Source organism: Monodelphis domestica, chromosome 4, assembly GCF_027887165.1.
Source record: "Monodelphis domestica isolate mMonDom1 chromosome 4, mMonDom1.pri, whole genome shotgun sequence".
Taxonomy (NCBI): Eukaryota; Metazoa; Chordata; class Mammalia; order Didelphimorphia; family Didelphidae; genus Monodelphis; species Monodelphis domestica.
The window spans coordinates 57,212,713-57,237,767 of NC_077230.1; the positions used below are offsets into that span (position 1 = coordinate 57,212,713).

Genomic DNA, 25,055 nt, shown 5'->3' on the forward strand with positions numbered 1-25,055 from the left:
GGGTTTTATTTAGATTTCTGGCTTAAAGTCCTTTTAAAATGTTTACTCATATTTGCTGCTGAGAATCAGGACATGCTGCACTGGCAGAAAAAATTAGTAACTTCAGTTCATCTGTATGTTAAAACAGATGACTGTGATGGTCTCCTCCAAATCTAAATTCTACAATCTGAATAGTCCTGGTTATATAAACTTCAAGTGTCTGCACAAATGCAAATATTTTTTAAAGATATTGGTGAATTAAAGGCTTTGGATAAAATAGCTGATTGTATACACATTTATTTTACATACATTAACCCCAATAAGAGCTTTGCCATTAAGCTATGTCATTAAGTAGAAAGTTTACAATAAGAATTGCAAATGATCACCAAACACATGCTACATATTCCAAATCACAAATGGTATGTGAATTAAGGTTTTACTCCATAACCTGCTCAGCTAGAATAAAAAAAGTCGGGAGAGTTACACTAATCTAGTGGTGATGAGTAGATCTGTTTAATAATTATAGAAAACAATCTGGACATTGTTTGAAAAGTGATAAAATTATATTACTTGCACTTCACCTGAGGTTGAAAAAATTCAATATTCACCAAAATGTAGGAATTTTTAAAATTGAGTGGAAAACAAGGAACTGGAAGCAGTGGTACTCCAGGAGACCGGTGTATGACTAATGCAATATTTTTTTTGCAATGAATGAAGAACATGGGAAGAACATGAAATGTGTATGAATGGAAGCAGAAATAGGACAACTCAGAATAAATGATCAAAAGGAAGCTGAGTCCTGAGCAATTTAAAAACCAAAAATGGTCTTAAGAACAATGATGAAGCATACCATCTTTCTTCTGCAGAGGTAGGAATACATGTGACTTAATTTTTGAGTCACACTAGTATGGTGCTTAACCAACATCAGATATGCCAAGGAACCATGACAACATCAAAGTGCTGTCAGAAAGCCTTTGCCTACCTACCCTGAAGCCACGGGTATCCACACCCATTCCCCACTAACCAAGATGGTGGCTCTACTCTACCCAGCTCTATTGCTGGATGATCTTTTCCTGTAGCTAAAGGTAATTTTTAATTAAGGCCATGTTGAGTGTTCATGCAAATTCCAAAAACATTCTGAGCATTCTGAATAACTTATCTTTTCCATACAAAAAATGCTGACCAATTGGCGGGTGACCTACTACTCTTTTGTGAGGCCTGTCAAATACCGGGCACCCAGTCTATCACCTCTCAACTTTACATTAACAAACACTTGGGCCACCTGGAAAGCATCTGTTGGGGCTTTGAGGTAGGAAAAACTGGGGAACGGGTGCATGTCTGTGGGCACGCATGTGCATGCTCAGTGGATTAAAAGCCAGGTCTAGACTCCAGTGGCCTCAGACACTTCCTAGATGTGTGATCCTAGGCTAGTCACTTAACCCCCCTTGCCTAGCCTTTCCCACTCGTGTGCCTTAGAACGATACAGTATTAATTTGTTAAAGGTTTAGAAAATGAAAAGAAATTCCATACATTTCCAAAGGACATTAATGATAAAAGCCTCCAGCATTTTGTAGCTATATTTAAGTAGCAAAGAACTAGAAACAATTAAGGTGGGGGGAGGGGGAATTTGGTGAAAGAAGTGGAATGGTAAGAAATGAATACAGAGGGGCAGCTTGTGCTCTGGCACAAGGCCTGGAGACAGGAGATCCTGGGTTCAAATATGCCCTGACTCTTCATAGCCATGTGACCCAAGACAAGTCACTTAACCCCTCCCACTTAGCCTTTTTCACACTGTCTTAGAAAACGAAGGATCTAGATTTTTTTGAATACAAAAAATAAGGCAAAGTGGAGTCATTGAATCAGGAAAACAAACATTGTTGAATGCTGTTAAAATATAAGCAAGTTTAAGTCAAAACTTCTATGCAAGGGGGTGGGGAAAGTATGGAACTGCATACTAACAACCTTTTTTGGTTTGTTATTGTTGAATTTCTCATTCTTGGAGGGAGAAGGAATAGCATTAAAATAGGTTATTGATAGAGGATTTTTTTAAAGTAGAGGTGGGATTGGTAAAGGAAAGGTAGGGAAGGTAATCTTAATGTGACTTGGCAGCCTCAGCCCAGTACTAGAGCACAAGTAATACTAGATAGAGTTGGTCGTAACAAACCAGTTGTCAGGGCTTCAAGTCCTGGCCCATGACCACTATCCTTACTCCGATGTTCAAATAATGAATCCTAAAGTCGTCATTTATTTTTGTTTGCCCAAAAAGAAAGCATCAATGGTTGCTAGTTTGTGCCCCTCCCCACAATGTCTGTTGCCATGGTTTTCTACTATTCTTTTTGGGTCCAAGAGCTTAAAAGTGCCAAAAGTCGTAGTTTGCAAACCCTGCTTTCAGAAAATTCCATTTCGATCTTGTTTTATCCATATATGTCTTTGTTCTAACCCCTCTGGTATTTTATAAGCAGGTAATTACATCCATTACCTTGAAGCAGTAGGTTACTGGGTGTTTGGTGACCACCACCTACTGTTCTAGCTTTAAAAAATAAAGTTAAGAAAAACTTGAATGTAATATTTATTTGGTGAATTTACATGTGAGTTCATTTACAAAAGAAAAATTACAGACAAATGTAGCTTTCAGTGCAGTTTCAAATATTTTAAGAACAAGCAACAGTCCGTGAGGATTTGGAATGATAATATTGAACGGCACATGCGTCATTTTCCTTTGTGTGGTTTCTTTCTACCCCTCCCCAGGGGGGAGGGAAGGGAGAAGGGTAGAAGAAAATGTCAGTGTCAATGAAAAGTAAGGCCATGCGAATAAAAACTCTTTCAGAGAATAAGTGGAATTTTAAGTTGGGGCTAAATAACCCTCTTGAAGTCAGCAGTGGTTGTCCTAGAAGTGCATAATTTAAAGACCAAAAATGGAGAGAGCCCTTAGATCTGCTATGTCACTATCCTGGCTGTCAAACATGGTTCACTTTGTGCTTGCTATCTTACGCCCATGGCCTCTTCTAGATCTCCTAAGCCAGGAGGTATGCCAACTGTGAAAGCAGGACCATAAAGTGTATTTGGTTTCAGAAGTATAAGCACCCAGTGAATGCTGGCCCTTTGGATAAGAAAGTCCCCTCACCCAAGACCCTGCACAGGAAAAAGATTTTAGTTTTCCAGAAGGGATGGCACAGAGCCCTACTGCATCATGGCATGTGTTCTCTAAGGTGCAATGAATCACTGTTAAAAAAAAGAGAGAGAGAGAAACCCAAGCAATGAAATTTGCTAGCAAATTTGCATTAAAACCAAAAAGGACAGTTTGAATAAAAATGACAACCAGGAATACACAATGAATTGAAGTATGGGTTGCAGGTTGAGTGAGGATAAAAATGTAAACAGATGTTCAGGTTTCCAAAATTATAAACAAATTCCTAAATATTGGCACTCAGGAGCTCACAAAGGGCTCATTGAATTAAAAACTAAAGGCATCCTACATACTCACACATACATTTACATAAAAATTAGAGCCTCAGAAAAGGTACTTTTTCTAACTGTTGCTATAACTTGGTGAAACACTCAAACACTTGCCATTTGAGGAAATACTAATGTTCTTGGCAATAAGTCCTTAATATATGCACATGCCTTTACCAAATTTCCTTTACTAACTATTTGAAATCAAGTATTTCCATGTATCACACACATTCCATTTTTATTTAGGTTATATACATAAACAAGCATTTGAATTTCCTTTAAAAGTGTACACCATTAAATCTAGCAGTACCGAGTTCAGAAAATAGTCTTAGGCCTTTAAAAACCACTTCACTTTACCCCTTGAGTGGACTACTCCCCCCATAATAGCAATACTAGTAAAGTCATCTAACTTTTCCATTCTATAAGTCCTTCAAAACACATGTTTTGCTTCTGCATAATTTACTACAGGGAGTTCATGTTTGCTTTAGATTTGGAACAATTTATACTTCTTTATCACATTGCTGTGGGAAATGATCAAATTGATCGCTAGCTGCCACCAGGATCTTTCCTCGGGTTATGCAGAAGGCAAAGGGACTATGCCTCTGATCACATTTAAGGTTCTCTCTCAATTTAGCTTTTAAAAAATGAAAAAACAAGAAACAAAAAACCATATTTTTTTCCTTTGAAAAACTAATAATCAACCCATAGGGATTAAATGCATATAAATTTTATAGCAGCACTCGCTATATTATTTTTAAAACCAACATGCTGTAAAATGTTTATATAAAAACAAAATCATTCAAAACATAATCACTCCTCTCTTCCCCCTCCCACCCCCCATGAACAAATCTGAGTTTTTATTTGCATGGCCAAAATATCCTTTGTTCCCTTTGCAACTGTTTTTGATTTCCCTTTCTGTTGCATGAGGGAATAAGCTTCAACACTGTGAAATTCCTTGAACAGCCACTCCCACAACACCTAAACATTAAACAGATGTAACGAATGACAAACACCACAAAACGGAAAAAAGTTCCACCATTCACCACGGTCTGTGATCACGTCTGTAGGGCTCGGTTGAAGTGGGGGCAAAGGGCTAAAAAGAGGGTCATTTTTCCCTTCCCAGCTGTTTTACAAGGTCGGCGGTTTTAATCCATATTTCTTTGCAACTTCTGTCTGAGCATAGGCAGCATCGCAAAGTGAATAGAGGTGTGCCATCTCCATTTCAGATTTGGCTAGGTTAATTGCCTTGTTGAACATATCGATGGCTTTATCCATGTTTCCTCTGAAAGGACAAAAATTAAAGTCAAAACAATACCAGGCCTATTAACTGTAAAAAGGGAAAGGATAATAATGTAAGCAAAACAATACTGTTTGCCTGACTACAAATTTAAACCAACTTGGTTTATATGCTTCTTAAATGAATCCCTACTAGTGAAATATGGGGCTTCTGAGCAATGTTTGGAATGAATGCATTTTGTCTGAGACAAACTCTCAGGTTTTAAAACTAAACCTGCCATAAACTATAAGTCATGTTTTAAATAAGTAACACTAGAGGCTATTTTAAGTAACATAGGAGGCTATTTTATTAGCAAAAGAAACATCAGAAAAATCATAAAATTAGATAAATGGCATTCATAACTGAAGTCTGAAGAAAAAAACTGCTAAAAAGCTACTTTTACTTTGTAGTACTTGCGCTTGTTTATATGACACAGGAATTCTTAGCTAGAGTGCTAGTGCAGCAATGCTTCTCGGGAGAACATTTTTGTAAATAGAATATAATAGTGTAAAAACTGTTTCATTAAAATACAAAAGCCATACCAAAACATCTTAACTACTTTATGCCTAATTATCTAAAGTCAATAGCAATTCATATTGCCAATTCAAGGTTGATTATCTGAGCAGAACTTGCATCCCTCTCTACAAACCCAGTGTTCAATCAAATCTGCCACCATTCTGTATGTGACCTAAGAACAGAGCAATTTAGCAGGCCTGGCCAGACCTAAGGACAATTATACTTTTGTAGGCTGAAATTCTTATTTCTGTGTTAGCAAAGGAATTTCCTCTTAAAAGAATGTCAGACCTGAAAATTTTAGTTGCCAAAACATTGACTGTGTAGGCACTATATTGAGAACTGGAGAACTTTTTCTGCTGACCACCAATGGCCAGTCCACTCACTATGGGCTTTGGAATCTGTTTGGAAAACGATTTTTATATTACCCCAAAATTTTGCATATCCCAATTTAAGTAGAGCATTCGTTTTAAAACATTCGTTTTTAAAAATTCGTTTTAAAAAAATAATAATATACTTCAGTAGTGTTAGACTCATGAAACTAGCTGAATGTATCCAGAACTCATAAAGGTAAAATAGGAAATTGGAAATTTTCAAGCTTAGGTAATCTGTATGATAAAAATCCCAGGATATAGAGAAGGATAGAAACTGGATGAATATGTATCTAGTATGTTATAGCTGGATGCACGTTTGACTAAATGATCACTTTAGTCCCTTTCCAACTCAAAACTGTATGATTTTGAAGATGGCTAAAATTCTAGTAGAAGCTAACAACTATTTTATCAACTAGTTGTTGAGCAGGTTTTTTTGCCCACCAATACTGTGAGGAGGGATAAAAATTTTAAGAACCCCCTTTAGAAATCAGTTCAACAGGGGGCAGCTGGGTAGCTCAGTGGATTGAGAACCAGGCCTAGAGACAGGAGGTCCTAGGTTCAAATCTAGCCTCAGACACTTCCTGGCTGTGTGACCCTGGGCAAGTCACTTGACCCCCATTGCCTAACCCTTATCACTCTTCTGCCTTGGAGCCAATACACAGTATTGACTCCAAGAAGGAAGGTAAGGGTAAAAAAAAAAAGAAATCAGTTCAACAATATAATTTTTACCTCTGCACTTCAATGGTTCCCATAGTTTCATATGCAAAATCACATTTATTGTCAATTTCAATGGCCTTGCTAATAAGCTCCAAGCCTTTGTCTAGATCTTGCTTCCACTGAAGCTGAAGTAAGCTGAAAAAGGGGGGAAAGTTTCAAAATTAATTGAGGCATTTCCTAAATTACACATCCATGGGGAAGGGGTAAATGAAGGTAGAAAGTTTTTAGTCTTTACTAAAGAAAAGATGGGATCTAGTTGGAAGTGATAGAAAATGGTTTATACAAATTAATGACAAATTTTATTTTAGAGATTAAATATAAAAGGAATCATCAGGAAAAGCTTCTTGGTAAGTGTGAGATTTAATTTTGGCCCCCCATTCCCCCCCCAAAAACAAGTGACATTGGATATGAAAGGGGTAGGCTTTGGGGGGGGGGGGACAGAATTTAAGGGGGGGAGATGCCAAGCAGGGGGAACAGAAAAGGATGAAAATGAGAACTAGAGTGGAAGGGCAAGGAGACAACTCTCTTATCTAGAAATTCCATTTAAGAGTTTATCAATCACTCACTTACAGTTACATATTTTCCTTCTGTAATTATGTAATTTTATAGTAATTTAAGTATCTAGAGAGGACAGGATATTGAGCTTCCCTTCTGGAGTCTCTTTCCACAATAAACTTTATAAAGAACTCCATTCCTTATCAACCACTTGCCAGAGCAATTTGACCAACAGTGTGAGGTTGGTCCCATGACACATTCTGGTCCAGAGCTATAGGTTCAAAAATAAGCCTAGAGCAAAAGCCAGGGGAGGGAACTAAACAAGAGAAAAACATTCCACTTATTTTTACAACAAAAACAAAAGGCAACTAACTATCTTTGGCAGGTACATAATTTCATGATGAGCAGGACACTTTCAGACTCCTTAACTATCAACATTGCTGATTACATATAAGATTAATCATGATGTATTTGGCTAAGGATTTTTAAAAATGAGTTACAAATGACAGTAGTGGTGGGTTAACAATACTCATTGGCTTTTACTTCTATCTCTTACATATAGTCAGAGAAGCTAAGTTAATGGACCTGTTTACATCAAACAGGGTTTGCTATTTGATATTAAGTGATATCCTTCACTTCTAAGCCAGATTATATATAAAAATTATTGAAATGTTTTAGTTCTACTTGCTTTGGAAAATTCAACTTAAATTTTTCTTTAATCACCCCATCCAAACCACTTAACTATGCCAAAATGGCGAAAGGAACAGAAACCACAAAAATACATACCCCTTATGAACATACGTTGTAGCATTGTCTGGTTCCAAGTCAATACATTTATCATACATTTCATCTGCTTTACCAAATTGTTGTTGATCTGTTAGTGCCTGTGAGGTGACATTTCATTGAAATTGAGTAACATGAGTCACTCAATGCAATTTGAAAAATTATAATTGCTTAATATCATTGGCAAGTTTTAATTCTCCACATTTCATGGTTTCAATGCATTTTCCTTCAACCCCCCAACCGAACTAAAACTTGTCTACCTCCTTTTCAATTTACTTAGGGAGTTCAAGTTTCAAATCTACCAGTTTCACTCACAATAGTGATGCCAAATTCTTAGACAAATGTACTGTGCCTATTTGTATTTTAAATTTTTTCATTGATGCTATTTCCACATGACAATATTTTTTAAAACCTACCTCTAGAATTACATGTTGGAAATGCTCTAATAATAGACAAATGATGCTCTTTCTCTTCAGTGACAGTTTTAACCAGCACCCTACATGCATTAAATACACAGAATACTACAAGGAACCTTATTTATACAGTGGTTTCATTAAGTAGGGTACAGACTCCTGTACTGTCAACCAAAAGGTGCCAATGGTACCAGCATAGTTTCTCAAACCCTTAGGTTTTTGACAAGAGGAAGGCAACAAAGGTCTGAACTGGACACCTTCCTGTCTTTGCTTTTATCTACCCAATTAGAATGCTTTATATCCCTCTCATAAACTGAATTCCTACCCATCTTTTAAAGCCAACTTCTCCAAAAAGCTTTCCCTGATTTTCTAGGAGTCAGTCAATAACCATTTTATTAAGCACCCACCATGCAGCAGGCACCATTTTAAGCTCTGGGAACAGAATTATAAAAAAAATCTCTTTTCTGCTCAAGCTCATTGGTTAATGGGGGGGTGGGAGTGGATATGCAAATAACTATATACAAATAATTATATGCAAATTAAACTGGAACCGATCATATTTATATATAACAACATTACTTAAGGGGTGAAATCAGTAAAGCCTTCTGGCAGAAAGCTAAATTTTGGCTGGGATTTTAAGGAAGCTAGGAGGAATGGGGGACAACCAGTGAAAACCCCTGAAAGTCTGAAGATGGAGGATCTTGTGAACAATGGGGGAATAATGAAGAGATCAGTGTTACTGTACTATGGAGTACGTGGAGGAGCATAAGGTAAGGCTATTAGCTAACTGGTCAGCAAAATTGGAGAACATGAAGTAAATGCTGCTTGAAGGGCTGTGGAAAGATGAGCACACTAATGTCAGCACAGCTGTAAATTAGTATAGCCATCAAGTCAATGATAAAAAAAAGGCACCACATATTTATAGCAGCACTTTTTCATGGTAACAAAGAAATAGAGTAAATGTCCATCTGCTGGGGAATGACTGAATAGGCTGCGGTACATCAAACAATGTAAAGGAATATTATAGTGTCCTAAGGTGAAGAAGAATGGAAACACTAATTCAAAACAATCAAAGCCAAGAAAATGATAAACAATTACCTCAATGTAAGTGTAAACAACTTCTATGATATAAGATGAAAATTACAAAATTACACAGAACAAGCTTGGGACCTGAAGAGGAGAGAACACATTTCCTCCCCTGACCCTAACTTTTTGCAGAGGTGGTGTGGCCCACAGAAGTGGAACAACACTGTGTGTCAAGAATTTTTTAGGTGCTGATCAGTTGTACTTCTTTTCAACCCCTTTTCAAAAATTCTATTATAAGGAACAGCTCTTGGGGATCAAGGAATATGGAAGAAATCTAGACAATGTAAAATCAAAAGACAAATAAAAAAAAAAAGGGAGGGACTCATCTAGAGAGTAGACTCAGTATCCATAGAGAAGGGAACAGTTTCAAAAGATTTGGATGCACAATCCACAAAACAAACCAATATAGAAGAGCAAGAACAAGTGAAGTCATGGACACAGTGAGATTTGATCTTGGGGTGACTAAAAGCAAGGATGTTTGACTGGGAGGTGGGTTTTGAGGGAATAAGGAATAAGATAATGGTTATGGGGCATTCATTTATGGGGCAGATGGTGGTGCAGAACTACAATGGGAACTGACTGAGAAATACAGACCTGGGAGTAATTCTCTCCCCAGAGATATCTGATCAGTGGGAGAAAAGCCTCCAGACAGAGCATTAGGGTAAACCCACAACTGGGGCTAGAGACTAATTCTCAAAGACAAACTAGCAGAAGAGACTGGAACTAAGTGGTTATACATGTAGAGAGACCAAGAGATAAAGGAGGCCAAAAAACTTAGACAAGAGTATCTAGATGGTGAGAGTCAAATGTTACAGAAATCAAGAAGGATATGAACTGAAAAAGTAATTAAGAGATCACTGGTAACCATCTGAGATTTTTACATGTTATTTGGCTTTATTAAGTAGAGAAATAGGTGTTTTGCTGCCATGATGTAAGAAAGAGTTATAAAGACTATGATTTAATTTCTAGCCAGAAAAGTACAGAGTAGGATTCAGGACTGAAGGGTCTGAGGTGACATAAGGGTTTTTAATCATTTAGATCATGTTGAGAGGCTCAGATCAGATTTTTAAATTCAACTCAAATGTTCGAATATGGTGGGTGCTCAGCTGCCAACTCTTATTTTTCACTCACCTGTATTTTGAGTTGCTGCTTCAAAAACATCCTGTTGGATATTGTAGAATTCCAACATTCAATCTACTTCACAATGTCAGAAGATAACTGTCTGCGGTTAAGGCAGGGTTCTTAGCTATAGTTCTAAACTAACAAAATATTTAAAGAAGAATTCGTGGTCCCTAAGTTAAGCAGTTACATATGTCTAAACAATTATTTCTAAAGGTTAATCGTTCTATTCCAAACTACCAGGATTCTGGGTTTAGTGAGAACTGGTTAGAGGATTTGGGTGGATATTTACTTAAGACTAATAAAATATCTACCATCACTTACCTGGGCATACAATGCATAGCCTTCAGCACATCTTGAAAATTTCTTTATGACATCCTCAAAGCCTTTCATAGCTGCCTGGACTTGTGTAGAATTATTTCCTGTGTAAGCTTGACGATACTGTTTGAAAACAAATATACACCTTATAGCAGGCCTATCAAAAAACTAGATTTCACCAAATCATGAATGTCAGCAGTAAAACAGAAAATGTCTGCATATTTCAGAACTTTCAGTTGAGTAATTGTGCTTTGGATTCTAATGCATTCTAGAGAAACAAGTCAAAGATGATTCTTTAAGAGTCTCTCAATAGAACCAGACCCTCGTTAATATCATTTCTCATTGGCCATAAATTGGAAAATTTAAACATCTCTGTAACGTGGCAATATTTTGCCAAAAATATTGCCAGTGTCAAAAAGCCTCATTACACCATTTTTAGCTGTTTTCAAAAGTTCACTTAGCTATGGAGCACAGCCCTGATTTAAAAAGGAATAATTTCTTTTCAGAGGGAGAATGGTGTAGGGGATAGAGGGGTCAGCCTTGGAATTGTGGAAAAATGGGTTTAGGGCCTGCAAAATTACTACCTCACCTTTCAGACTATTTAACATTCTACACTGGTGAAGTGAGTTAATTACAGATCCTGGTCACGAGTTTTCAAATCTGAATATAGAAGTTCTTGACTTATTTCATCATTCCAAATGTTTTATTTTCACACCTATCCACTTGAACATTAACAGTACTGTTACCAGAGTAGTAAGAGTTTCTTGAAAAAGTATAAAATACTTAGAGAATGTTTCTATTAGTTAAAACTCACTGAATGGTGAAACAGAAATCTCTACATTTATATAGTATGGAAGCATAGCTCTAGAGGCAGAAAGGGCCTTACAGTATACTGATCCAAGCTACTCATTTTATAGCTGAGGAGACTAAGCCAGTCCTCATAACTCTATAGCAAGTAGTTTAGGAGTCATAGGACACTAAATATGGCTCTGAGCTCAGTAGGATCTGGCATGTAGGCGTAATAAAAATGTTCCTAAATACAATTCTTTTTATCCGATGTAGTATCACTTGTAAAATAGTGACAAATTAGAAAACAAAATAAATCACCTTCAGAAATACTTAAAGAGGAAAGAAATACCTACCAGTGCAAAACACTTTTGAGCTTGAGCCAGGGCAGAGTCAGGTCGTAATCTAATACATTCATCAAAATCTGCCACTGCTTCTTCAACCTGATCAAGAAGGATCTTGAGCTAAGAACATAAAAACAAAATTAACTCTTATTCCAAATTGTTCACCAAATAGCAAGTAATACTTACATGAGTAAAAATTTATTTTGTATAAGGCTATTTGCCATTTACAAACACTTAAAATATTACTCAAAGGTAGCTAAAAATATAAGTTAGCATCTTTGTGTTGTAGATTTTTTATTAACCTTTTCCTCTACAGTTTCCTCTAAATTAGTGTTTTAAACCACAGGTTAACATTCATCAAAATGAGCCATCACCTAAAATACTTCTAATTCCCTCTCTTCCAACAAATTAAGTAAGCAGAAAACAAGTCTAACATTTACATTTTTCCCCTTGATCCATATATAAGTTTTGCCAATTCCATTGGGAAAGGGTTTTAAAAAAGTAATCTTAATTTTAATTGCATACGCAATAGAAAAATAAGGACATCTTTCATCAAGGTATGATCCTAGAAGCGATTATGTAATAACTATTTTCCCACTGGGAAAAATATTGAAAATAATTGAGACTGCATTCCTAACCAGAGAAACCAATCAATCATAAAAAAGGGTACAACAGCTATAGAGCTCTGGTAACATTAAAAAAAGATTATATTTCTTGTCCTATAAAATCGGCCTAAGTCTGCTAGTGTTATATATGTTTTGGATAAAAAGGAAAATCCAAGAACCTAAAGAGCTTTAGTTGAACAGTTGTAATATTTGTACACTTGAAATTATTCTGCTGGTGGTGTTAATGTTTCCCATTCGACTGAAAAAATATTTTCAAAGTCAAGGCAGACAATATGTCTATGCTTCACCCTGTTTGTAAGATCACAGGATATGGGTCATCTGGTCTTACTCCTCCATTTCACAGAAGAGCAAACAGACTGAGGGAAGTGAAGTGAAAATGAGGGTTTTCAGCTTCCTAAAAGCTTTTAAGTGTATAACATATATATATATATCCCAAATAAGTCTCCAGAACATTCCATTTGACATTGTTTCTAGCAACCCAGTAATTCATTAAAAAGTGCTGGTTAACGTGGTCGTTAGTATCTACTTCTATCTTTTGAAAGACCTTACCTTTCTGTCAATTCTAAGAATAGTGAGTGCTAAGCAATCAGGGTTAAATTAAATCATTTGCTCAGAGTCATACAACTAGGAAGTGTCTGAGGCCAACTCCACTCCTGGTGTTCTATCCACCAGCTACCTAGCTGCCCCTAGTGTCAACTTCTTTAAAAATTAAAAACAACAAAAAAGAAATGACAGGTGGCACCCAAGACTGCTTGGCCCTACCACCAATCCTAAGGGTATCAAATCTCAGGTGTAATGACTTTTGGGGCTGCATATAGTGTTTCTGACTGGAGGCCCAGTTAGCATGAGGAAGACAATTTAAAAAGAAAGGTATGATAAATTGAGATATTAAAAGAGAACTACAAAAACCTTTAGAAAACGTAAGATCCATCTCCAAAGGTCAGAATGTTAAGCAGAAAATTGTGCTTACTTGGCCTCGGTGGTGGTAGACATCTGCATTCTGGGGATCAATATCAGCAGCCATGTTAAAATCCTGAGTGGAGAGCAAAGGCTGCTGTTGTTGCATATACATGCTGCCTCTTTTGATCAGGGCATTTGCACGAAGCTGTTGATCCAAACAAATGAAAAGATCTAAGGTATCTGAGTTAACATCATCCTTTGAACTCTTATAATGCTACTTTGTCCATTTCATGGCACTTATTATATTTTACATTGTATCATAGCTATTTGTTCACACTTCTTTGTAGAGACATCAAGGTCACTGGATAAAGACCAGTCAAGGAGTCAGGGAAACCAGGGTTAAAATCCTACCTCTCACACATTCTGGCAAGTCACTGAACCTTCTAGTGTCCCATCAACACTTAGATTCAGATAAATTGTCTATTGGCAGCGGAAGCATGAATTTCTAGTGATATCTTCCCTGATGAAATCCTAGCAGCCTTTGCACCCAAATCCTACTCCAAAACACGGAACACTGAACACAGGGCAGGCTTCTTCACCCCCTAGAGCCTGAGGACATAAAACTCCATCATAGCCAGGTCTTTAGTAAGTGTGAACTACTATGGGACACATGCTAGTGCCAGCTATTATCAGGAAATGAGAAATTGAGGTTTCAAATCAAAGTTTAGGACTGGAAGCACATATTGTTTTCTTCCTCAAAATATCTCATCTTATTCTAAATTTATTCTATAGTTCGCATTGGACATAAAACAAGCATATAATTATCTAGGTGTTTTCTCCTGCATATTTGCTAGTTGAATAGCTCACAAACTAATACTGAACATCAATATCCTTCCTTTTCAGTGAAGGAGAAATACTAGATTATTCATAAGAACTTGATACATGGAAAGCTTAAGTAAATTACTTAAGGTATTAATCAGTGGTAAAGCCCATGTTTTTACAAATTACAAATTAAATTAACTTTTCTGCTAAATATTCTATTTGAGTACATTAATGAAACTAGTTTGACTGCCAGATGAATTCAAAGCTTCAGAATTGTCTGCTGCTATGACCTTAGTAAATCAGTATTACTGGGTCATTCGTTACATATCAGGGTCACAAAAACAAGAAAAAAATATCAAATCTGTCATGTAGAACCCTGTTTTCCTGTATGTCATCCCACAATACACAGAACAGTTGGGTAGGAAAACTGAATTGAGCCTTCAAGTAGAGTAAAAGAAAACCTTTCCTGAAGAAAAATCATTTGATATGTTTTTTCATTCAATTCACTCAAACAATCCTGGGGCATTTTATTTCCAGAACAAAGAAACAAAAAAATCCTTATATTGAATATATATATGGACAATTCAGCAAAAAATATAATAATTAAAAATAAATATAAATATATTATATATATATAAATATATATATATATATAAAATATAAAAATTAAAATTAAAAAATAAAAAAATAATTATCACCCACTTCTGCTCCCAATCCGCACTAAGGAATATCAAGTGGGGAAAAGAAGAAAAATCAGTTTACCTTCACGTTAGCCTCTTCCATGCTGATGACCTGATCTAAATCTGGCTTGGCCGCATTGGCATTGCCAATGAGCAAGTAGAAGGTGGCTCGTAGCAACAGTGCTTCGGCTGTATATTTACCTTGAGCATCTATTTCTTTTGTGCACTCACTTATAATTTTATCATAGTTTTCTTCCTCCATATATTGTTTGGCCTTTAAATATCCAGAACTGGAAATAATAAAGAGAACTATTCATTAACTACATTTGGCCATGTCTTTAGGTAGGCAAAAAGCAACTTTAACACACAAAGAAAGGTGGGGTGAGGGGACATGTTGGGAAAAACTGCACTTAATATTTAAGAATGCATTACAGTCTACAAAACTTTTTGCTCATCACATAAAATAATTGTTTAACATTTGGAGAGTTTAGATAACATGAAAACAGGGATTAGGCTTGGGCCAATGGCCAAGCTATAAGGAAGTAGATTTGGCACAATATGGGGAAAATAAGGAAGACCAAATAATTATAGCCATCTCAAAATGGAATGAATTGCTTTGTGTCATTTTAAACATATGGGGTGTATGATAGAAATGCTATATTGGTTAGGATATTAGACTATTTTTTTACAGATGCTCATGAGTCACTGCATTATGAAGATAAAGTGAGGATAAGGAATTTGAAAATTTTAAACCAAATTTTTTCTTATGAACTCTACATTAGCCTTGATCACTTAAGTGTTATTTATTTCTAATTACCAGTACTAATCTAACCCTCAGCCATTCCTGCATTCCACTCTATGTCCTAAATTCCCTACATGAAAGGAATAAGCAACCATCATAAAAGATACCCCAAATAAGTTATTTTTGGTGGTGGGCTCTTGAATTTTCCTAAAAGGGCATGAATGGTATCAATGGTATATATATATATAAAAATGGTTGGCTAATAAATGGGTTTCTTTATTTGCACTAATCAAGACCTAGCAATACTCCCTTAAAAACCTATTCTGTGATCCTGCAATTGAACCTATCAAGATTTGCAAAACTGCTTTGGAAATAATTGTACTTGATTTGACAAGCAAAGTATACAAATATGTTATACTTTTAAATAAAATACTCCCACATGTTAAATTCATCTCTTGAGACCAACTTGGTATTGACTCAATCAAAATGTACCAGCAATTTGTTTATTTGAAGACTAAACTATGAAAAATATGCTGGTGCATACTTACTTTTCTTTTACTTCTAATGCCTCCCCTTCCTTGTCCTTATCTTCATCAGATTTCTCTCCTTTAAGCATAGGCTGAGAGATGATGTCATCAGTGAAGGAACTAAAGTAAGATTTGATAAACTGTGGAGATGGCATCAGAGGCTCACGATTCTGCAATTATATAATGAAATATAATAAAATAGGAAAAAAGGTGCTAAAAAGCAAATACATCTGTAGGATAAGAAACCAAAACTTTTTTTTTTCAAATAAATCTGTAAGTTGGAGTTTAATGAATTTTCATTCGTGTTTTTTTTTTTGTTTTGGATTTTGCTTCTCAAGAGTATCTTTGTCTGGAATTGTTCATTCCTAGGTGAAATAAGATTATGCCTTTTCCATTAAGACCAAGATGAAGAACAAAATTTTACTCAATAGTCTTGAGTAGAAACTTACTGCTTCAGAAATTTGGTTAACTATACTGGGTCCCAAAAGTTAATAATGTACATCATTGAATTATTTTATATCTACCACTCTTGTCCATATTTTCCAGTGATTCCACCACATAATAACCTGGGCAGGACCTGTTTTGGGACTCTCCCCAACATGGTGCCTTGAAAATAGCAAATTCTTAATATAATTGCTACTAAATGTGCCAAGTTATGGTTATTATTTGATTGTGTCTGTCTAACCTAATCCTTGACATTATAAGAATCATAATAATATGATACTCTTCCAAAAGCTTAAGTTCTTGGAATGACCTCCAGGAATTGATGCAGAGTGAAAGGAACAGAATCAGGAGAACACTGTACACAGAGACTGATACAATCGAATATAATAAGACTTGTATAATATATGATATGATATGATATGATATGATATGATATGATATGATATGATATAATACACAATCGAATGTAATTGACTTCTGTACGAGCAACAATGTAATGATCCAGGACAGTTCTGAGAGACTTATGAGAAAGAACACTGTTCACTGTGAGTATAGAAACACAGAAATACAACTGCTTGATCACATTGGTTGATGGGGTATGTAGACTCTAAATGATCACCCTAGTGAAAATATTAATAATATGAAAATAGGTCTTGATGTAAAACCCAGTGGAATTGTTCATTGGCTACAGGAGGGAATGGGGGAGGGGTAGGAAAGAACATGAAAAAATATTCTAAAATCAATTAAATAAAATTTTTCAAATTGAAAAAGAGAAAACCTAGGACAGAGACTTGGTTGGGGTCCACCGAGGGATGGATTTTCAAAAAAAAAAATTACAGAGCATTCTTTTGGATTAAATCTGCATTATTAACATTTTCTCCCATCACTTTAGACAATAAAATAATCAAATCCTAATTGGTAGCATTTGTTGATTTCCAAGATTTAAATGCCCACACCAAAAATTTAGCAAAGAGTTCTCCTGAGACAATACTAGCTGGCTCCAGCAGAGTCCTGTGCATACCTAAAAACTGACCATAATTCAACAGAGGATAAGAGCCAGAAAAGAGAAGTATTGCAAAAACCAGAGAAGTGAGAAGGTTCAGAAGCTGCCTGCAAATATTGAAAAAGAAGCTTTAAGAAAATGCTATCAAATTTGGCAATTTATAGATCATTGACAACAGAGAGCATATTCTAGTTAGGTGATGAGACTATTAAAGAACCCAAGGCCAGATACCTGTTTTTTTTTTTTTTTGAAATTCTATTTAGATCTAAAATGTCTGAAGTACATTAAGTTTATTAACAAATTCCTAATTTAACCACCTAAGAAATTCAATGCCTGATATGTTAAAATAATTTAGACCAAGGATTGAGCAGAAAATTGATGAGGTTTTTCAGATTTTTATAAGTTTTAATATTTTAAGTTAAAGAGAAATCTTCTTAAGTTCTAAGACAGAAGAATGGTAATTGGGGAGTTGAGGTCAGACTTGATTGAACTCAAATCCTCCAGACTCCAGGTCTGGCTCTCTGTCTACTGTTACCCCCTCTCCAAGTTTAACATTTTTTAATATATTTTTAAAATTTTTAAATATTGAAATATATAAAGTAACTCATATATTATAAAATATTCTTTAAAAATAAAATGAAGTTATCATAAGTAAAACTAAAATAAAGGAGATATTAAAAAATAGAATTGTAGAGAAAGGCTAAAAGATGAGAAGATACATTTGTAAAGAATGGCCGGGGGCAGCTGGGTAGCCAGGTCTAGAGATGGGAGGTCCTGGGTTCAAATCTAGCCTCAGACACTTCCCAGCTGTGTGACCCTGGGCCAGTTACTTGACCCCCATTGTCTAGCCCTGACTCCAAGAAGGAAGGTAAGGGTTAAAAAAAATGGCCACCACTCATTTTTTATTCTCAGAAGATATTTGCAATAAGTAATTATTAATAATGACAACTAGAGGGGAATACTAGGTGGCTCAGTGAACCAAGCCAAGATAGGGAGGTCCTGGGTTCAAATCTGACCTTAGATACTTCCTAGCTGTATGATTCTGGACAAGTCACTTAACCACCACTGCCTAGCCCTTACTGGTCTTCTGCCTTAGAACAAATACCCAGTATCAATTCCAAGACAGAAGGTTTGAGTTAAAAAAAAAAAAGAAATCAATAAAAGTTTAAAAAGTAGGGAGTATCAATACCACTCAGGTTAACAAGTCACAGGGTGGATGGAAGTAAGCTGAGTTGATCCTTCACTGAATAATCTCTCAGAACACAAATAGAATTTACCTTGTATTTTTCTTTGGCCTTTTCTTTCCCAAGAAGTTTAAGAACTTTATCAGCTAATAGCATGCTTTGTTGGTTCTGGAAGCCTTCTAAAATACAAACGGCTGTGACATCTAGGAAGAGAGAAAAATAAGGATCTTTATTCAATTATAATAATTAAAATACCCACATTAAGTTAACAATGACAACAAAATGCAAAACACAACCAAAAAGCAATGTGAATTCTAGGGTGTATAGCCACTTAAGGCAAGAAGCTGAGGCCTTATAGGTAATTATATCCTTTAGACAAAAAAAAAAATGAGCCTATGAAATGCTTTATGAAGTCCTCCACAATCAGCATGAGTATGATCAACTCCCTTCATGCTGGGCCTCACTTTTGCCAAATTATAGGTTTGGACTGGAAGGATTCTTAACCAGTGATCCATATATAAAATTCAAGGTGTCTGATCTTGAATTGGGAGTAGGGGAAGAATCACATCTTTATTTTAACATGATTGGTTTTCCTTTGTAGTTCTGAGAATTTTATTTTATGCAGTTTAAAATATTCTGAGAAGGGATATTCTATAAGCTTCACTATACTATTAAAGAGATCTAACACCCTGGACTAGTTATCTTTAAGGTCCCTTCTTATAAAATTCCACAAATGATTTAAGGATTAGAGCAGGTTTTACCTTTTGTGTTATAATGGACTCTTACTGAAATCTGATGGAAGCTTCTGGATTCCTTAAGATGCTTTTAAATGAATAAAATAAGAGACTGGTTCAAATCTGACCTCAGGTACTTCCTAATTGTGACCCTCAAACAAGTCAGTTAGCCCTCTGCCTTAGAAAACACAGTATTAAATCAAAGATGGAAAGTACGAATTTCTTAAAATGCATGAAACAAAATACACAGAATTACAAAGGAAACAAATAATATCAAAATAAAAATGTAATCCCCCCCCCCCCCATGCATGTTCCCCAAAGCCCTGAAATTTATCCATGGACTACAAACGATCTGTGGATACCGAATTAAAAAAAAAAAAAACCACTGGACATTTCCTCCCTGCATGTACTATTTATTTACTTTTAACTTATTAGCCAATATAGCCCAAATTAAAAACAATAATCCTCATGCCTAACTATTGTGACAGTGAATGGTCAAATTATTACTCTATTTTAAAAACTAGTTTCATGAAGCTATATCATTGCTCAAGATATGAGACATGGCAACTAAATGTTACATTCAAAGGGCCTCCAGCCTAAGACTGTCCATACCACTTGCTACCTAATTTTTCATTATTTCACATTTTCTCTCTATAACATGCAAATCAATGTTCACAATTTCTCATATTAATTTTTGCTGTGCTAGTATACTTCTGATACCATCCTTTCAATGTCCTCCCTGCTAATTTTAGCTTATTTCTTTTTATTAATCTGATTCAATATTTTTAAAGTTCAGAAGAAATGAAGCAAAATCTCAGACCTAAATGGGGAAAACAAAAAAGCTAATTTGGGAATCTATCATTTTAATAAACAAATACAAAAATACTCACCTTCTAAACACTCTTTCTTATTATCTAGTTTCTCATGGGCTTTTGCACGTCTAAAAAGAGCTTTCACATATCTGGGATTAAGCTCAACAGCCTTTGTACAATCTTGTGCCACCTCTTTCCACTTTTGCTGAAATTCAAAGAAAAAACACCATTCTAAAGTATAGTGTGCCAGGCACAAAAGTGTGCAATGCAAGTCACAAAAAACCAGGGAGGTGGGGAGTGGAGAAAGGATTAATACATTTGTCTGGCCATAACCCCAAATGATCCAAAACCAGTTATTATATTTGAGCAAATAGTAAATTAAATTTCATTTTAGCAGACTGATACAATGGCATAAATTAAAAGTCTAGCACATACCAACTGTTCAAATGCAGCAGCTCTGTTCTGATAAAATGTAGAAAGGTCAGCTTTTTTCTCTGTGGGGCATAAACTGATGGCCTCTGTATAGCACTGAATGGCTTGTTCATATTTTCCTGCTTTAAAATACTTGTTGCCTTTGTTCTTTGCTGCTTGGGCTCTATCGAGGGGGCTCTGAAAAAAAGATGGCACCATCCACTGTTTAACAGAGAAACAGGCTCAGATCCACAGTAACCTATAATTTTAAATGACCTATAGCAGTGATAGCAAACATTTTAGAGAACAAATGCCCAAACTGCATGCAACCCACTCTCTGCATGTGAGACCCCTGTCTTACCCCAGACAGGGGAGGGAGAAAGCACTTCTATTGGACTGTTGGGCAGAGGGGCAGATCACGTGAGAAATGTCCTCAGAATCATGTGGAGAGGGGGAAGGGAGCAGCCCCGCCTTGGCACAGGTGCCATAAGTGTGCCAACATAGACCTATCGTATAATGAATATTCAGCAGATCCAGTAAAGACCATCTATTATTTAAAAATAAGCTAGGACACTGGCTTATGTACTAAAATATCCCTTAAATATACTCATTTCTACAATTATACCAATTAAGAAAATTTTTAAATGCTTAAATTAATAAAATTAGTAAACATAAAACAGATCTAGTAATAGTAACAGAATCTCAGAATCAGAAGTTATCAGAGAAGCCCAAGAAGACCCTTTAACTGCTGGTTAAGAAATTAAAGAGGCAATCTAAGACTATTTGCAAACATAATTTGTGTTTCTGTCTTTTTTCAGTTTAGTGCCATAAGCATTTCAAAAGAAATGGAGGGGGCAGCTGGGTAAGCTCAGTGAATTGAGAGTCAGGTCTACAGACAGGAGGTCCTAGACACTTCCCAGCTGTGTGACCCTGGGCAAGCCACTTGACCCCCATTGCCTAGCCCTTGAGAGCCAATACACAGTATTGACTCCAAGAAAGAAGGTAAGGTTAAAAAAAAAAGAAAAAAAAGAAAGAAATGGGCAAGTCTTAGCAAAATTTCAAGAGGCCAAATGGACTGATTCTTATCTGAACAAAAACTATCCTCTAGAACATCCTGACAAGTGGTCATCCCACTCTATGCTTAAAGACCTTCAATAAAGAGGATGGAGGCACTTCCAGTGTGAGAGCACTTCCAAAAGACTTTATTTAAAAAAACAGGTAAACAAAGAGACTCTCTGACTACTGTTTGAACTAAGGGAAACTAGACACAATACCTATTTAACTATGTAGTATATTCACCAATTCTTGCCAAGAAGTGACCAGTTGATAATGAAAGCCTCTTTAGACTGCCTGTCTATGGTTATTCAGAACTGTTTTCCAGATTGTTTTCTTCTCTATCTTTCCATAGTGAGCAGAGGCAGTGTTCACACACATTCAGTCTTGAAATTCTTCCCATAAATTGTCAACTCAGAATATATTAATTCATGTAGCTGTTTTTTAATGGAAAAACGATTTTTAATCACTCCCAAATTAAGTTGTAAGCATTTAATACATTTCAAATCACCACTTTTAATCCACTTATGAATTACTATTAATGCAATGTACTATATATAATGATATCTCAAATTAAATCCCAAATCTGCTATTTATAACTTGTGACTTCTCTTCAGTTTTCTCAACTGAAAATGATGAGGGTGAACTAGTTGACCTCAAGTCTCTTAACTTTAAAGAACATGATTCAAGAGCCTATGAATTTCAACTAAACTTAGCTATTAAGAAACAAATCAATTTTGCATCCTCCCTTGTAAATAAATTTTAATAGAAAAAATTATGACTGCATCAAAACACAGAAGCAGGCCACTATTTTAAAATGGAAGTCTCTCTTTGATCTAATTATGGTCATGGAAAAAAAGTTATATATCCTTCCTTGCTATAAAATTTTTTTATTAAACAGATGATTAGAAGAGACAAAACGTCAAAAAGACTATTTCCAGTCATAGGCACTTGTGTTTCATTGTCTTTAGTTCATGCTATTTGTTACACAAATGGACTCCTAATTTAGGACCCAGACCTTCCAAGGCCCAGGTGATAAGTTGACTCTCTTCAACATAAAAAAACTATAGGGGCAGCTAGGTGGCTTAGTGGATTGAGTGAGACCCAGAAACAGGAGAGGAGGTCCTGGGTTCAAAATCTGGTCAAGACCCTTCCTAGCTCTGTGACCCCTGGGCAACTCATTTAACCATGAGTTACCATACCCAATATGAATTCCAAGGCAGAAGTTAAGGGTTTTAAAAAAATACTACACAATCCAATCTATTTCTCAACATTATTTGCCTATAAGCTGACATAGTAAATAAACAGCGCAAAACAAACCTAAGCTCTATGTACCCAATATACAAGATAGTTACTGGAATACCTTTAGGGAATTGATTTAAATGATACAAGTATCACTGGTAAGTAGGTACAATTGTAGTCCTATAACCCAGATCATCTCCCTCATCCTCTTTTCTACTTCCACTGTTTGATAAAAGTAATTACTATTACCTACCTGAAACTACTGTATTACAAAGAACTCCTTAGTTTGGTCTTCTGAACTCCATTCTCTTTACCCTCATGTTAATCCCAATATATGGAGTATAGGATTATGGCTTCTAGACTCAAAACACCGTGATTCTTTTTGAAATAAAATTCCTATTCCTTTGATGGCCATTCAAGGCACTCAATAATTATCTGCAATATCTTACCTTTCTAATGTTACTTCAGAATGACTCTTCTACACATGATCTGTGCTGGACTCTGTCATTCATAAACACTGCTTTTTCATTTTTATACCTTTCTATATATATATACCATACTCCTTATGCCTAGGAAGTACACCCTCCTCTCTCTTGGTGTTCAATTTTCTACTTAAAACATCACCTTTTCCATGAAAATTGCATTTATCCCCTTAGGCAAGAAGCTTTCTCAGTTCCACCACCAGTGTATTAGTGTCCCCATTTTCCCACATCCCCTCTAACATTTTGCCATTTTTATCATTTTGGTCAATCTGATAAGAGGTAAAATGATTATCAAAGTTGTTTTGAATTGTAATTCAATGACTTTTTTTTCATTGAGAGCAAATTTTTTCATGAGAAAACACTTTGATTTTTTTCATACAAAACTTCTTATCTTTTGACTAACTTGGAATTGACTCATTCTTATAAATTTAAGAAATTATCTATAAAACTTTCCCAATTTTCTGTTTTCCTTCTAATCTTGGTGACATTAGTTTTATTTGTACAGAACTGTTTACATTTAATATATTCAGAATTATCCATTTTTATATAGCATGATGCTCTCTTAATCATAAATTATCTATACATCTGATAGGTAATGTTTCTTATACTAATTTTCTTATGAGAGCACCCTTTTTTATACTGAGGTCATGTATCCAATTTGATCTTATCTTAGTAAATAGTAAGGATACTTAGTTTCTGCTAGGCTGTTTTCCAATTTTCCCAACAATTTTTACCAGATGCCAAATTTTACCAAATCCCTAAAGCTTGGATCTTATGATATGAAACTCAAAATTACTATAATCTTTTACTGTTTGTTGTATACTGCTCTACTTTCTTAACCAGTACCTACCAGATAGTTTTGATAATTACTGCTTTATATAATACAGTTTAAAATCTGGTAATTTCTTTGATATTCTTGACCTTTTGTTCTTCCAAATGAATTTTTTTTTCTAGTTCAATAATGTTAGGTAGTGATCAATGGCAAATGTAAAACCCAGTGAAATTGCTCATTGGCTATGGGAAGGGGGTGGGAGGAGGGGAAGAACATGATTCATGTAACCAAAACTTAAAGAATAAAAATAAATAATTTTGTGTTAATTTAATTGGGATGATATTACATAAGCAGATTTGTTTAAATAGGATTATCATTTTTCCTGCCCACTGAAGAAAACATTTCTCCAATTTAAATCTGATTTTTGCATAATGTGTTTTATAATCATATTGATGCTGTTTTGGCAGTTATATTCCTAGGTATTTTATTCCATCTATGTCTTATTTTAATTGGGTTATCTCTTATTTATCTTTTTGCAGAACTGTGGTGATACATAAAAATGCTGGTAATTTGTTAATACCTTGCTACTTTGCTAAAATTATTGATAGTTTCAACTATATATGCCATCATATCATCTGCAAAAAAATTATTTCTTTGTACAATCTGAATCCTTCAATTTTTCTTCTCTTATTGCTATTGCTAGCATTTCTAGTACAATATTAAATAATACTAGTGACAGTGGGCATCCTTGTTTCAATCCTGTTCTAACCCCATTACTTTAACTGCATGTTGCTTTTAGTTATACACTTCTAAGGAAAAATCCACTTACCCATGCTTTCAAGTGTTTTTATTAATAGGAATAATTGTATTTTGCCAAAAACTTTTTCTTAATTTGCTGATATAATTCATGCTACTTATGTTACTTTTTTGATATGATCAACTTTTTGGTAATTAGTTTTTAATTA

General features: G+C 35.3%; 1 protein-coding gene across 1 annotated transcript in view; it reads right to left on the reverse strand.

The window, feature by feature from the left end:
* Positions 1-2,530: 2,530 nt before the first annotated feature.
* Positions 2,531-25,055, reverse strand: part of TOMM70 (translocase of outer mitochondrial membrane 70) — a 34,581-nt gene continuing 12,056 nt past the window's right edge. The window contains exons 2-12 of the mRNA XM_001363839.5: positions 20,566-20,739; positions 20,209-20,335; positions 18,678-18,787; positions 15,975-16,123; positions 14,767-14,974; positions 13,253-13,387; positions 11,669-11,776; positions 10,533-10,649; positions 7,594-7,691; positions 6,325-6,447; positions 2,531-4,714 (exon numbers count right to left, since the gene is read on the reverse strand). Of these exons, the coding sequence (XP_001363876.1) occupies positions 4,561-4,714; positions 6,325-6,447; positions 7,594-7,691; positions 10,533-10,649; positions 11,669-11,776; positions 13,253-13,387; positions 14,767-14,974; positions 15,975-16,123; positions 18,678-18,787; positions 20,209-20,335; positions 20,566-20,739 (1,503 nt within the window). The 3' untranslated portion in view covers positions 2,531-4,560. The remainder of the gene's footprint in view (positions 4,715-6,324; positions 6,448-7,593; positions 7,692-10,532; positions 10,650-11,668; positions 11,777-13,252; positions 13,388-14,766; positions 14,975-15,974; positions 16,124-18,677; positions 18,788-20,208; positions 20,336-20,565; positions 20,740-25,055) is intronic.